General features: G+C 49.8%; 1 protein-coding gene across 1 annotated transcript; it reads left to right on the top strand.

Annotated features, from left to right (window-relative positions):
- The first annotated feature begins 248 nt into the window (after positions 1–248).
- Positions 249–3125, top strand: LOC136463117 (homeobox protein ATH1-like). Its single transcript, XM_066462148.1, has 5 exons — positions 249–349; positions 966–2054; positions 2136–2539; positions 2650–2710; positions 2773–3125. The coding sequence occupies exons 2-5, from the start codon at positions 1020–1022 to the stop codon at positions 2911–2913; spliced, it is 1641 nt and encodes a 546-aa protein (XP_066318245.1). The 5' UTR covers positions 249–349; positions 966–1019; the 3' UTR covers positions 2914–3125.
- Positions 3126–16609: the final 13484 nt, after the last annotated feature.

Raw genomic sequence — 16609 nt, 5'->3', positions numbered from 1 at the left:
CCTCTTATCCTGTTCCCTCACACCCTTTCTTGCAAGTTGTTGAGCATAGCTAAACTGAACAGGCCTCAGCAATCAACTCTCATGCCACGTCAATGCCAATGCCACTGTCCTTTTGCGTTTCCCCAGTACTGGAGTATATAGGATGGGCGTGTGTGCCTGTATGGGCGCCAACATCTTGCCATTGCTGCTGCATCTGCTTGGGAGAAGCAAGCAGGGTCCCTCCCTCCATATTTCCCATGGTTCTGTGACTTGTGAGCAAGCCCAGGCCAAACACATCTGACCCAGCAGCGCCAAGATCCGGGACCGGGAGAGAGAGACCTGCTCCTGCTCCCTGGGGGCTTTGATGTTTGTATGTTCTTTGCCTCCCCCCTTCAATTTTCTTTTAATCTCCATCGCCATGCATGCTTGCTTGCCGGCCTGAGAAGTGATGGCGTCTCCCACATCCCCAATTGCTGTCTTGCTCCTTGTAGGCGTTCCATTTGGAAGTGCTCATCTTTCCATTTCAGGACGTACTCCTACATGGGGAGTTGAATCTTCCAAAGAGTTTTGATTTTTTTTTTCTCTTGCTGTCTGTCTCCCTTGGTTCTTGTGTTCGTCTTAGTATATTTTATCGCTTCTGCTTGCTGTGCCTCCCCTGAATCATTGCCCTACTACTTGTTTAGTTTCATCGAGGTCCCTTGCCATTATTCTCTGTTTATCTCCATACTGATAATCACATTCACCCAGTCAATGCAGTTACATACAGTAGTTCATTTGTTCATGCGCCCATTAGATTCATATGCTTGAATTCAGTTTGGCTCTATGTGCCTTTCAATAATGATGATACTGCTAGCAGTTATCAAAACCTCCTTTTCCTTCCCAGTGAATCATTTCGCAATCACCATGGGGATCTTTTTAAGTGCTACTCCTAGTATTGATCCGACAGGAAAATTGTTCAGTGTTCTGATCCGTGCTGCTGTCTGTAGGCGTGCTGAAATCACTACAAACTTTCCAAGATTCCCTCGCTGGCTGGCCTACAAATGGCGAGTGATCCGTCGTCGTTCTCGCCGATCGGGGTGGACGCCATGAGCTGCGGCTACTTCATGGCCGACAGCAGCAGCAGCTTTGGAGGAGGAGGCGGCGGCATTATGAGCGCCGAGGTGCCGCACTTCCACCCCGGCATGCTTCTTGACCACGGCGGCGGCTTCGGGTTCGGCCTCGGCGACGCGGCGGTATGCAGCGCCGGCGCTGCGACGGCGACGGACCTGGTGGGCGCGCACTACGCGGCGAACAACATCGTGCTGGCCTCCTTCGCCAGCCAGCTCTTCCCCAACACCACAGCACCGCAGGATGATCGTACCGGCGGGAGGACGCCGCCGGAGGAGATGGACGACGACGTGTACGGCGTTCCCGGCAGCGACAGCCGCGTCGCGGCGAGCTTGCGGTGCCCCGGCCAACCGGGGGCCATGGCGGTCTGGTCGTCGCCGCCATCGTCGTCCAAGAAGCCGTACGGTATCTGGACCAGCGCCGGCGGACCAGTAGCCGTGTTGGCCCATGACCCGTACCACCTCGCCGGGGCCGGGCTCCCCGAAGCGGGAGGCGGGTTCCACTACCCGCTTGCCGTCGCCTGCAGTGGCGCCAACGAGTCCGCGGCGCCGGCGAGCAAGCTGTCGCTGACGCTGTGCTCCAACTCCATCTCGTCCTCGGACAGCGCGCTGAACGCCGCGGAGCAGTGCTCCTCGGGAGGGAGCCGCTCCGCGCTGACCGAGCTCCCGCAGGTGCTGCACCCGCGGGCGCGCTCCCGGTCCGGGATGGCGCCGCACTTCACCGTTGTGGTGGCGCGCTCCCGGTACGCGGCCGTGGTCCAGGAGGTGCTCAACGACGTCGTGAGCCACATGCTGGACGGCGTCGCCGACGTGGCCGACGACTCGTGCAGCGGCGTTGACGGCGGCTCGGTCGGCGCGCCGTCCGCGGTGAGCTCCAACCGGTTCATGGTGGCCTCGTCGGCCGACGCCGGCGCGCGCTGGGGAGAGGCTCAGAGGGTCCGGAGCAAGCTCCTCAAGACGCTTCAACTGGTGACCATTCGTTCGTTCACACTAATAATTAATTACCCTGTCAAATTTTGGATCTTTATTGTGTTCGACGATGATCTGCAGATGGACCAGAAGTACAACCAATGCTTGGACGAGATCCAGAGCACGACGGCCAAGTTCAACACGCTGACGCACTCGCCTTCTGGCAGCAACGGCGGCAGCATCTGCGCGCCGTTCGCGCACCGCGCCGTGTCGGCGATGTACCGCGGCCTGAGGTGGCGGCTCGCCGGCGAGATCATGGTGGCGGCGAGCAGGGCCAGCTGCTGGGGCGAGTCGTCGTCGTCGGTGACGGTGACCGCGGCCGGCGGCGACGTGGAGCGGAGCTGGGAATCGGCCTTCATACAGAAGCACTGGTCGGCGCAGCAGCTGCGGCGCGCGGAGCAGCAGTGCTGGCGGCCCCAGCGCGGCCTGCCGGAGAAGTCCGTCGCCGTGCTCAAGGCCTGGATGTTCGAGAACTTCCTGCACCCGTAAGTCCGTCCGTCTGTCCACGATTCTTGCTGCGCGAATGCTGAAATGCGTTTGCCAAATCCGACATTGTTGTTGATCATGATCGGAGTGGTGTTCTGCTTCTGCTCAGGTATCCCAAGGACCATGAGAAGGACGTGCTGGCTGCAAGAAGCAGCCTCACCAGGAACCAGGTAGAGATCAAAATTCCATCAGTCTTTTTGGCGACGGATTTGAATGATTTTTGCGTTTGCAGGTGTCGAATTGGTTCATAAACGCACGGGTTCGTCTGTGGAAGCCGATGATCGAGGAGATGTACCAGGACCTGAAGAGGAGCTCGGGTGCAGGAGGAGGGCAGGGACCGGCGATGCAGCAGCAGCAGCACATCTGCACATAGAGCAAGCGTCGAATAATCTGCGAGCTAGAAGATGGTGGCCAGTGAACCAGTTCCATAGCTGCATTTAGAGTTGCTCAGCTCCTGCCGTCGATCGATTTACCATTGGGCCTTGTAATTTCCTTGTGCTATGTTTGATGTACATATCATTGCCAACGCCCAGCATTTTCAAGTAAGATCAGTCATCTGTGCATGCTGGTTGACTGGGAAGAGCAGGGGAGGATACTGCTGAATCAGGTTTTGAATGAATCGAGCGTATGCTCTTATTCAGTTCAGCATTCAGATGGTTGGCAACGTGGGCAATTTCAGATCCAGCAGATTTCATGCTTTCTTCCTTGTCAGGTTGCATTGCAGTAGGCAGTTTCAGCAAAATTTCGAGCTTGATAATTGCTAGGATCATGAGCAAATCCCAGATTGAACTGCGAGACGAGTTCCACGAGAGTTGTAGGTGTGTTTGGTTTCCACAAGAGTAAATGCACCCACTACTTGTCTCAGCATGTGTCATGGCCGTGTTTGCTTCGGGTAATCTGGAGGAATTTACGAGAGGATGAACAGTGATATTTCGGCTGAAATTCACACCCGCCGTGAACGGTGATTACCATGTCTTTGTATAAGTTTCACGTCCCTGAAATTACTAAATGATTCATCCTAAGGTCCAAAACACATGATAATTTGATAAATCATTTTGAAAACGTGCTGTGCTATGATGACGTTGACGCTAACAAGGCGTATGTTAGAGAGAACATGGAACAAGTGCTATGACAACATGGATGGATGGATGCAAACAAGTCGTAAACTGGAGACTAGAGTAAACATGGAAGAAGACCATGGTATGGTAAGGAATGCAAAGTCAATCGGGTTAGCATTTAATCAGTAAGGTCGTCCAGTCCTTAGGTGAACCACTTATACATTTTTTATAAATTCAAAAGGTTCAGCTTACATGACCGCATACAGCCAAGTTGTTGCAAAATTTTCAGCTCAACTATTCTTGAGGACCGAGGTGATTCTCAAAGCTCAAAGATTTCGACAACAGGAAGTGGAAGACTTCTGTTCGTTTCGCTAAAATTTAGCTTATGCTGAAATGTTGTGAGAGAAAAACACTGTTACGAAGTGGAAGACTTCTGTTCGTTTCGCTGAAATTTAGCTTATGCTGAAATGATGTGAGAGAAAAACACTGTTACTTCGCTGAAAAGTACTGTTGAAATAGTGTTGCAGAACAGGGCCTCAATCAACAGCAAGCGGAGCAGTGAAAATGTTGGGAGCCTAAATGACTTCGACAACATGAAGTAGAGTAGCGAGTTAAAATACCTTGGTTAAAATTTACCACCCCTCTGTTCCATGTTTTAACATTATATAAGTCGTTCTTGCTTTTCTACATTCATAACTTTTGTTGCATACTTAGATATATGTTATATCTAGATACATAGAAAAGAACTACTCGCTCCGTCTCCAAATAAACACACTTATAGGATGTTGGTGAAGAGATGAATCTTAGTGAGAATGACATATATATATACCCCTAAAAAGTTGCTCTAACATGTAATCATTGCACTTTGAGGTTAGAGATAGTAGAAAAAGACAACTAAGAGTTAGATGATCCTATAGCTAGAGTTGCATTTATTTTGGGATAAATTTTATACTCTAGAAGTGCACTTATTATGGGACAGAGGGAGTATGTATAAAAAAAAGACAAAACGACTTACAATTTAGAATAGAGGGAGTATAATTATTAGATAAATAAAATTCACAAAGTGCAAAAAAAAAGTTCAGTCCACGTACACTTCTCTCTTTTCTTTTTTTTAGTATTCTCTCTTTGCTCTTTGTGGACATATACCACTTCAGTTTTGTTGTAAGTCAAATTTATCTATATTTAACAAAGTTTTTAAAAAATATATATTAACATCTAGGAGTTAACATAAATGCGCAGTACATATATTTTTTCATGATGAATTTATAAAAATCAAATTGATGTTATATATGCTAGCATATTTTTATAACTTAGTTAAAATTAAAGAAACTTAGTTTAGGACAAGAGTGACATGTAATCTGTAGGGAGTATATTTTGTAGATAGGCTTTACGATTCCACCGAATGTTTCCACAGATTTGAAAGCCTCGGTTGCCCAAAGTACAAAGTTATGCTGTTGTAGATTGGACTACCTGTTTTTTTTCTTTTGAAATAGATTGGACTATCTGCGTAACTGCATTGCAACAGTCAACAGGAGTGCTCGTTCTTGAATCCTAAGTAGGGCCAGTTTGGATGTCAAAATTTTTGGCAAAACGCTACTGTAGCGTTTTCGTTGTTATTTGATAATTAATATCCAATCATAATCTAATTAGGCTTAAAAGATTCGTCTCGTGGATTTCGTCTAAACTGTATAATTAGTTATATTTTTTATTTATATTTAATGCTTCATGCATGCGTCCAAAGATTCGATATGACGAGAAATCTTGAAAAATTTGGCATTTTTGGGTGCAAACTAAACAGGGCCGTAGTTAGCTAGTGGCCCGTTTCTACCAAGGATGTCGCCCCAAAGTTCGGCACATGAAGGCACATGAGATGTTGGTCCTGATTCATTGTGTCTTCGTACAAGTTGAAGTTGTCGTCGTCTGTGTGACATGACACTTCATGGAAAACAAATATTAACAATCATGCAAAAACAAAAACATGAATATATAACTACACCAGCATCGAGAACGTGTGCAAACGTTCCATGCCGCTGAATAATCGGATATTAGTTAACCCCTCGGTCCCAAAATACTTTTGCCTTATATAGCTTTTAAATTTCATTTAAAATATTCGACCTTCTAGAATTTTAATACATTTGTTGTCTTTCCATTGCATTCCTATCTACGTCTCTCTATTCTCTCCTTGTTTTATGTGCGCCACATATTTTCACTTTTTTTAAAAATTATCATGTCCAGACCTATAAAATTTAAGTACTTTGGAACAGAGGGAATACTCTACACCATGGAATAAATTGCGGGATGATGAGGGCATAACCATGGATGTGCAGTAAGTTAGAGATAAATTGAGCTTATTATAGAACCACCACTACAAAAATGCCATCACCGCCTGCTTGAAACCTCTTTATCACCGTTGGTTTTGGCCCTCGACCGTGAAATGTCGATGATGATAACCATGGTTTTGTCACCAAACTGGCAGTGGTAATAGGTTGTTATCGCCGGTTTTGCGCTTGATCTAGCTATGATGATGCCATGGTCATTGCCGGTTCGTAGATTTATCCAGTGCTGATGTCCTCAAATTGTAGTAAGTTCACAGCATCATTCGACGATGATGAGTGTTTAGCCATCACTGGTCAGTGTTGCAATCTGGCGGTGATGAGTAATTGATCTACGTTTGGTCATAGCCGTGACACTTGTGTTCCTGAATAAAGAAAAATTACCATCCTATTATATAAAGAACCATGAAAGTTTAGAAGCGCTCTTTTGTTATATTCTAGTCTAGCATACCGAATTGCTTTGATCTAATTCGAGGCTTTTCGATCAATTTTACCTTTATGACTTTACCTATTCTACCTAGGCCCAAGCGTAACAAGGAAGAAAAAGGTCCCTTTAGTTTTCTTTTTTTTTTAATCCTGGAGGAGACACATATGGGTTATAAAGCTAACAAGGTTTTCATGTATTGGTTTGTAATAGTAGAGAGAACTGTGATGTCACCATTGACTGTGACTATTTAAGGTTGTGTTTGATAGGGTTTTTTTTACCATTTCTCTGTCCCTGCTAAACGATTCTAGGATTCAGAGTCAAACCCAGAAACATTTCCTGAATTCACTTGAAAATAAAAAAGTAGAGAGACATGTTTTATGTGGGAACCAAAATAAATTTATCTCCTGGAACATTTCTGCGAGAAACAAAATTCCTACCAAACACAGCCTAAATGTTCAACTACAGTTGATACAGATAAAGCATAGACCAAATATGTCTTTTTTAATCTTGGTGTCAGCCTACGAGTTGATAATTTCTCTAGTATCACATTTTCTACTCAATGGAAGATAACGTTCTGATTTATGAGGAGAGTAAGAAGAATTATGCATGCACAAGCTTGCAAAAGCATTTATATGCTACATTACCACGACTCCGGCCATTATACTTTTTTTTTTCTCGAACACGCACGAGAGCTACGTATCATTATATATTAAGAAGAAGAGCCGATATTCCTCACTTATGTAGGGCTTTGTTGCTAGTGGCTTGGTGAATTTGACATCCACCTGATTTGGTCTTACAAAATATGGTCAATCAACGTGCCTTACATAGATTTTGTTTGTTTGTCTGGACCATAGTGGATGTACCATTTGGATTAGGCTAGCATTTTAGAGGCAGGTGCAAATGGTACAACTCGTGTTGTTTGAATGAGTAGCACCAGATGGGCCCGCGCCAACAAATTATGTGTGTTGTTTGCCTGCATCAGTTATGGGCCCTAAGTCTCTGCACTCACAAGCAGTCCCTTCACATGGCCTAATAAGGGCTAAGGTTGTAGCATGCTAGGATAGAGAAAAACGAGATCCAATTTCGTTTCGCCCCAAGGCCGGGTTTAGATTGCAAGTTTTTTTACTCTCTCTCCATCACATCAAATCTTTGGACACATGCATGGAGTATTAAATGTAGATAAAAAAATAACTAATTACACAGTTTGATTGTAAATTACGAGACGAATCTTTTGAGCCTAGTTAGGCCATGATTGGACAATAATTGTCAAATACAAACGAAAGTGCTACAGTGCCAATACTGATTCCTAACCCCAACCCAAGTCTCTTATCTCGAGGCGTGCTACAGTCCACCCGTTCAGACCATAGACTCGGTCCGATGATTCCCGCGCCCCGTTTCCCACGTGCGTCCTGTCTCCTGCCCACCTATGACGCCCCGTCTGTGTCGAACCCGTTTCCCGCACACGTCCCATCTCCAGGTCTGACACCCCATTTGCGCCGATAATTTTTTTTCGGTCCGCAAGTTTTTTTCCCTTCTTTCTCCAACTAAAGAAAATAAAAAATAAAATAGTAAAAATTGTGAAGGTGTAAGGAATTGAACCCAAGACACCATAGTCTAAGATATCATTCTCCTACCACTACAACATGTTAATGTTTATGATAAATATGAAATATTTTTATTATTATACCAAATCAGAAGAAAAAAATATCACGCACCCCTTCATAAGTACTATATGAATACTCAAAAGTTAATCATGGATCATTAAAATTATAGTATGTGCATGTCCAAAATATATGGTAAAACATCACATGTATGCCTTAAGAACATCACAAAAATACAATATAGAATATCACATGTACACCATGTAAACATGAGAAAAATACATCTAGAACATCATATATATACTATGTGAACATCACAAAATATAACACAAAACATCACATGTGTCGGGTTCATAAACCCGGGGTCCCTCATGGACCTGCTTCCCAGCAAAGGCTTGGCCCAACAGACGACGTTGCGAACGACGCGCAACTCCTGGGCCAGCCCAAAAAAATCTAACGACAGGCCAAAAGGGCGATCCAGTCTCCGACCGGAAGGCCTGGCCAAGGAGGAACGGTGCTTGCTCACCTCCGACTCTAGCCCGCCTCTCCGACCGGAAGGCCTCGCTTCCGACTCTGGCCCACCTCTCCGACCAGAAGGCCTCACTTCCGACTCCAGCCCATCTCTTCGACCGGAAGGCCTGGCCAAGGAGGAACGACGCTCGCTTCGGACTCTGACCCGCTTCTTCGATCGGGGATATATCGAACCCCTGCTTATAGCTCTTCTCCGACTAGCGCAGTCGGAGCCAACTGGGACCAACCGACCGGGGACGCCCGCTCGGTAAGAACCTAGGAAACAGACGGAGCAAGTAAGGTAGGACGCTCAAGTCAAAAGCAATACCAAAGAACGTACCATGTACACCTGCAGAACAGTACCCCTGTATACCTGCAGGATAGTACCGACAGGAAATGTCAGAAGGGTGCCCTGCAACCTTCCAGGCATGTCAGGACCCAAGCAGTGTTGTGGGCGCCGACGTTTGCCCTACATTGTTGTGGACGCCATCAATTTTCATACCAGGCGAACACGATAAAACCCCCCACATGCCTCCAGGCATCGACAGTGTTATGGGTGCTGTCATTTGCCATACATGGTGAAAACGGTAAAACCTTCCACATGCGTCTAGCATAAATAGTATTATGGGCGCCTACCATCATCTTGTACCCGACGGCATGGGCAACAAGACTTAGTAGCATACATACTCTCTCTCTCTCTCGCTTGTAAGCCCGTCCCCTTCATCTATAAATGGGGATGCACCTCTCCCAATGAAGAGGATCAGTTAACTCACACACACGACGATCCATCAACAACTCTCCAAGAGAGGACTCGAACGATTCAAACAACCAACGATCGATTCACCTTCTGCTAGCTTTAGAAACTCTAAAGCTACACAGAGCGCACGCTCAAATACTTAGCGCACGTAGGAGCTCCTGTCACTCTTGACCCTTCAGTCCGAAGTTCGACCGAACCTCTTGCACCTCATCTTACTCCCTTCCATTTGTAACCCCACAGCAAACTTCGAGCACCTAGGCTGAGGAATACAGTCACCGACTGACTCAAACTGGACGTAGGACACGTTGCCTGAACCAGTATAACCCTGTGTCATTGAGTGCTAGGCCACATCCGATCACAACGTACGGCAAAACTATAAATATTTACGTGTTGGTCACTTTCTGCACCGATAGTTGGCGCCATCCGTGGGGAAGATGATGTACGTTCACACTTTTGGTCATCGGATGGCCCACTTTTCCACCACCTCCGCCGTGGCGGGCTCAAGCGATACGACACGCTTTGGCTCACTGGAGTTCCCGCACTCCCACCTATTGGGATGTGGGATCCTCCTATCTTCGAGCCATCCTAGGCCTTACTCTTCGGAAGCCTAGACTTCGTCGTTGACTAGCTCGACATGCTGTACCTCCACAAGGAGGCAATTGTTCTGGTGCCCGTCGGAGGAGGCACATCCTCCGTCGGCTCTGGGACTCCCAGCGACTTCAACGACGAGGATCCTACGCTTCGCTCCGAGCCCGCGCAGGGCTCAAACCTAACTATGAGTAACGTAGTTATTTACTCGCTATTTACTGTCTTTCACCGATTCTCCGGAGGGACCCCGTTGTCCCTGCAGTGACCGCCATACGACCAGTTCCCCTACGGCCTCGCATCCCCTGCGAACATGTACGCTCAGGGGCTTCGAAGGATGCTGGCGCCGCCCCCTCTCATATCCAAATTCGTGGGGATGGTGAGCTACGCTCCTGCCTCTTTTCATGACCTCATGGATGATGATGTTGAGAGCTACGGCTCTAGCATCGGCGACGTCGTGGCACCCAGCCACCCTCTGTCCTAGGAGTGCGCTATGGCGGACGCTCTAGGATAGCCACCGGTGGTGGCGAAGTCTCTAAAGACCCACACCCCTCTAGACCCTCGCGCGGATGCCCTCGCGTGTGCCTAGGCGCACGGTGAGGAGCTACGACAAAGGCGACAGAACCAGCCACCACCTGCACCAGCACGCTCGGCGTACCACGATGCGCCCCGTGCGCCTAACCCGGCGAGCGGCGCCTGGGGTCACGCCCGCCAGGTCTAGCGCAACATCATCGACGGGGGAACGATCCCCCATAGTTTGCTTGGGCTGGTCAAAACATCACCACGGCGGTGATGCTTCTGCATGGCCTTCCTGAGCCCGTCGACCCACAGGAACAGGCGGTCCACCGAAACCTCCGGGCACTGATGGAGACCACCACCGTTCAACAGGCGAAGAGCTCCGCATCGTGATACCAACTCATGGCCTCTCTCCCTACCAGGGGGCGGGGACGCACTAGACGTATCGCTCCATCCGATCACCACTACAGCCACCAGGCATGGAACAGGAGGACGCAGCTGCACCATAGCCTGACCCGACGCCCGCTCCACATCGACCACCTATGTGTGAACGCCTCAGGCCAAACCAAGACGCTCGCAGCGTCATCAGCAACCAGCGTTGGGTCTGGCATGATGATGACGTCCATCGGGTGGCGGTAAGGGCAGGCGACACGGACCCTGGCCGGACCATCGAGGGGAGCGGTGAAATGCACCCGAGGCATGGTCGCCGGCTAGACGATCGGAGTCCTAGCTCGGATGGCCTGGGACCATGGGCCTTCGGCCAGTGCATCTAGAGAGCGCCGTTCCCACAGCGCTTTTGACCACCCACCAACATTGCCAAGTATATCAAGGAGACGAACCCTGAAATCTGGCTCAAAGACTTTTGGCTCACCTACCAAGCTAGAGGAGTGGATGATGATCACTTCATCATTCAGTACCTCCCCATCTGCGTGGGGGAACATGTTCGAGCATGGCTTGAATTCCTCCCGCACGACAACATCCACAACTGGGCGGACCTCAAGAGGGTCTTCGTCAGGAACTTCTAGGGGACGTATGTCCGCCCTAGGAACTCCTGGGACCTCAAGAGCTGGTAGCAGGAGCCTAGCGAGTCTCTACGGGATTACATCTGTAGGTTCTCAAAGCAGTGCAACTCCCTACCTGATGTTGTCGATGTGGACGTCATCAGCGCATTCCTCTCTGAGACAACCTGTGAGTCCCTAATCCACAAGCTTGGCTGCCTAAAGCCCCATACCACCCGCGACCTGCTTGACGTCGCAATGAACCACGCCTCTAGTGAGGAGGCGGTTGGAGTAGTATTCAACGAAGGCTGGGACAAGGGCAAGGCCAAGTGCGAGGACCAAGACGAGGGCTCCTCCACGTAGAAGGGCAAGAAGAACAAGAAGGATCGATGCCGACCAGCCAACACCGTGTTGGTCGCCGCAGCTGATCGCGTGGGCAAGTAGCCCTAGCAGGTCCTATCTGACCATTTTGACAAGCTCATGGATAGCCCCTACACCAACCATGCTTACCCCATCAAGCGCCTCTACAAGGACTGCGAGCTCTTCAAGCGTTTCCTGCGATAGGCCGGCGGGCCAAAAGAAGGAAAAGGCAAGGAGGCAGCAGCTAAGAAAGGAGGCGTGGCGGGCAAGGATGGGGATGGCTTCCCCAACCCCGAGGAATGCATCATGATCTTTGGGGGATGCGATGTCGTCTACTCCAAGCGCCAGCACAAAGTGCGCTACCGAGAGGCGTGCGTCGCCGAAACGACCGTCCCCTCCTTCCTTCGCTGGTCAGAATCTCCGATCACTTTTGATCAGAGGGACCATCCATCCTACATCGCCAGACCGGGACACTACCCACTCATCGTCGACCCCATCGTCCGCAAGAAATGCCTCACCAAGGTGTTGATGGATGGAGGCAGTGGCCTCAACATCCTCTATGTTGACACCCTCGACGCCATGCACATCCCCCGGTCGGAGCTCCGACCGGCGAGCTCTCCCTTCCATGGTGTGATCCTAGGAGCGTAGGACGGATCTCTGAGTGGGCACTCAAACTCATGGACCATGACATCAGGTATATCCCTCGTACCGCTATTAAGTCTTAGGCTCTCACGAATTTTGTCACCGAATGGATAGAGGTCCAGCTACCGACCTCGGACATCACCCATGAGTACTGGATGATGTACTTTGATGGGTCTGTAATGGCACCCGACTCGGGAGTTGGGGTGGTTCTGATGTCCTCGGACAGGAGTAGGCTCTGCTACACCATCCACCTCCACTTTTCGGCCTTAAACAATGCCATAGAATACGAGGCCCTTATCAACGGACTGCGCATCGCTATCAAGCCTGGCGCTACGTGACTCTATGTTCGCGATGACTCGGAGCTGGTCGTCGACCAGGTCATAAAGGAGTCCTCCTACAAAAGCCCCCTCATGGCAGTATACTGCCAAGAGGTGCGAAAGCTTTAGGACAAATTCCAGGGGATTGAGCTGCATCACGTCCCCCAAGAGGACAACGATGTCGCCGATTTTCTCACAAAATTGGCCACCAGGCAGGATCCGTCTTTGAACGGGGTCTTCATCAACGACCTCCATGAGCCATCCGCCCGCATCCTGGAAGGTCCAATCTAGACACATCCTGATGCCAACCCAGCGCTCGGGGGCTCCTACCCCGATGCTAAACCAGCGCTCGGGGGCTCTGACCCCAGTGCCTCCATGATGACATCGCCCGTCGACGTCGCCGTGTTGGCACTTGATCAAACTGACTGGCGAGTGTCGCTACTCGCCTACCTCCTCGAGGAGGTTCTCCTAGCTGAAAGGACTGAAGCTCGACGGATCGCTTGACGCGCTAAGATGTTTGTTGCCATCGGTGATGAACTCCACAAATGGATTCCATTGGGGTACTCATGAAGTGCATCCCTACTGACCAAGGGAAATAGCTCCTCCTCGGGGTCCATGCCGGAATATGTGGACATCACGTGGCCCCGAGGTCACTGGTCAGAAAAGCCTTTCGCTAAGGTTTTCACTGGTCCACCGCACTATGAGATGCAGAGGAGATCGTCCATAGGTGCGAGGGATGTCAGTTCTATGCTCGGCAAACTCATTTGCCAGCACAGGAGCTCCAAACTATCCCCATCACCTGGTCATTCGTGGTCTAGGGCCTCAACATGGTAGGACCACTCAAAAAGGGCCCGAGCGGCTTCACTCACCTGCTCGTAGCAGTGGACAAATTGACCAAGTGGATAGAGGCGAAGCCCATCACCAACATCCGCTCAGAAGAGGTGGTCAAATTCTTCCTCAACATCATCTACCAGTTTGGCATTCCTAACTATATCATCACTAACCATGGAACTAACTTCACCGGGAAGAAGTTCTTAGACTTCAGTGATGGATACAGCATCAGGATTGACTAGGCCTCGGTCGAACATCCACATACTAACGGTCACGTCGAGTGTGCCAATGGCATGGTCCTCCAAGGACTTAAGCCATGCATCTTCGACCGACTCAACAAGTACACTGGGCGATGGGTTGAAGAGGCCCAATGATCCTCTAGAGCCTAAGAATGACCACAAACTGATCCATAGGGTTCACACCCTCTTCTTGGCCTATGGAGGTGAAGCAGTGCTGCCGTCTGATTTTGACCACGGTGCCCCAAGAGTGAAGGCCTTTGACCGTGACTGAGCTGCGGAGGCTCAACAAGACGCAGTCGACCTACTCGAGGAGGCCTGCGAGATGGCCATCATCCACTTCGCTCGCTACCAGCAGACTCTCCGCAGGTACCACGAGAGGAAAATCAGAGGAAGGATCCTCGAGGTCGGAGACCACGTGCTTCGAAGGACCCAATCGACCAAGGAAAAGCACAAACTCTCTCTGCCATGGGAAGAACCCTATGCAGTGACCAAAGTGATCCAGCTGGGTGCCTACCGACTGAAGGATGACAACGATGATGTTCTCACCAACACTTGGAACATCAAACCGTTACGTCGTTTCTTTCCCTAAAATTTAGTATTTACCGTTTTTCTTTCATTCAACATTTGCTCCTACAAAGCACCTTGGCCCGAACACTTTTGGCTCGGGTCACTCGGGGTCTCCATGAGGGTGCGATACCACCTCTTTTTTACTATCATATGGTAAATACATTTTTTACCGGAACGAAAGGGTAGTCCAATTCCTTTAATTATCTTACGTAACTTTGCTTCAACATTCCGACTGATCGCACCCCGCCTCTACCTACGGTTACGAGCAGCTGAGCCTCGTGGGCCATGCCTAGGCTCTTAAGGTTGTAGCCTATGGGAGGAACGGGCAGGTGCAAAAAAGAAAGAATAAAAACAAAGCTATGCTAAGGTAAAAATAAGGAACGGACAGGACAAGCTTCCCCGAACAAAGTAATTCATCACAAAATGGAAACTGATGTATTCCTCAAAACAACTGTTCATATGGGGGCTCCCCCATGAACTTAAACTATTACATCTGTTGGTTACTCCTACTATGGCCGCCTGGTGGCATCGGCTGACGACACGACCGGTGAAGATAAAGGCTGCTCACCCTCTGACGGGGCAATGCTTGGCTTGGATGGAGCTTCCAACCCGACCTCCACTCTCTCCATAGGCTAGGTAACATCTTCTTGACGCACGCCTTCAGCCATGCTCGCACGGCGAGCCTCCATCACCCACAATGCGGAGACTTGCTTGGCCACCAAACTATGCATGTGGCAGCAAACTTTTCCCGAGCGCATAGATGGCGTCTGCACTCCAGTCACCGGCGTACCCTCTATAGATAGCGGCAAAGTCTAGGTCTAGGTGTCTTCTAGAGGTAGGCACCAAGTACCACAACAAGTTCATAAGTTCATGGGCATCATCCAAGAGCGTTTACTGCCACTAGGCATAACCACCACCGCAAGGGCCCCACCCGGTTCCGCTCTCTCTACTTTGGCGAGCGCAATGGGTACCTCAAGGGCGTCGCACCCATAGATGCTCAGTAGAAGAACATGGAGCTCTAGACTTTCCCATATAGGTAGGGCAGCCCCTGGACAGGGACGCTGCCTACCATAGTATGGCTACCATGGCTGGAGGATGTCTCTGACATCTCATCAAACTTTATGAACTGACCGACCTGAGCAGCTGCAGGGGTGAAACCCCCCACTGGCGCGGTCCTGGGTGGCTTCCCCTCTAACAAGGCTCGCCCAATGAAGATCCACCGGAAAGAGTCCACATATGGCTCTATCCCAAAGAAAGCCTCGCAGACGGTGACAAAACCGACGACGTGCAGTGCCCTAGTTAGATTAAGGTGCTGCAGCTCCAGGCCCCACTCATTAAGGAGCCCACGTAGGATCCAGTGCGCCACTTCCTTCGGTGGAAGTGGCCCCTTCTCGGTGAAGGTGGCCAGCACCGCCTCGGATGGCCTCCAGCTCGACATTGTGCTTTGGATTCATGAATAGATCTATAAGTTTCTCCTCTCCCTCGCTCTACCTTTTTCTCCTAGGAACCGCCGTGGCATACAAATGCTCTTGGCGAGAAGGAGGAGAGGCGGTAGATAGGGAATAGGTGAAGGAATGGGATGAAAGCTCTCTCCCTTCACCTATTTAAAGAAGAAGCACATCAATTGAGGAAAGGCGAAAGGATTGGGGCAAGAAACCCTCTCCCTTCCCCCATTCAATGCAGATGGGATACGATGGGACGCGCCCTGACCGATGGGACGCACCCTGCCTGACGGAATGGCACCTGGTCAGACAGGATGTGGCCTGGGTATGGCCCACCACTACCGCACGCCGGGTGCGAGAAACAAGGCGCAACTACACGCATGAACCCTCCGCCTTCCCAGGCGGGACTTGGAAAGGCCCAACTATGGGATCTCCGCCCAGGAGAGACCAACGGGTTTCCTAAGTCAATCAGATGGCTTAGGCAAATGCCGAGAGATAGGTAAGGAGCAAAGGGACGCCCTATGTGGTTCATGCCGACTCCGTCACGAACGACGAATGTGGATCCTGATCGGACATATCCGATAGGAGCTCCTCAAACCCTATCACTCGAGTCATCGATGTAACTCCACCAATCCCCCTTACTTTGTTTGATTTTCTAAATACATAAAACATTCATTCATCCATACACGCATTCACACATTCATCCATGCACGCATTCATTCATTCCATACATGCGAAGCATCGCATATGCAGTTAAATGCATCGCAATGCTCCATGTTGCGTCACGAAGCAGTAGTTGCCTTATTCAACATGAGCAACGACCGATCGGGGTTCGAAGGCCGGCCCACGAAGGGCTCAAGGCCGCCCAGCGTCTAACAGAGCTAGG

The sequence above is a fragment of the Miscanthus floridulus genome, chromosome 7 (assembly GCF_019320115.1).
Source record: "Miscanthus floridulus cultivar M001 chromosome 7, ASM1932011v1, whole genome shotgun sequence".
In the NCBI taxonomy this organism is placed as follows: domain Eukaryota; kingdom Viridiplantae; phylum Streptophyta; class Magnoliopsida; order Poales; family Poaceae; genus Miscanthus; species Miscanthus floridulus.
This window is presented reverse-complemented; position numbering and strand designations above follow the sequence as displayed.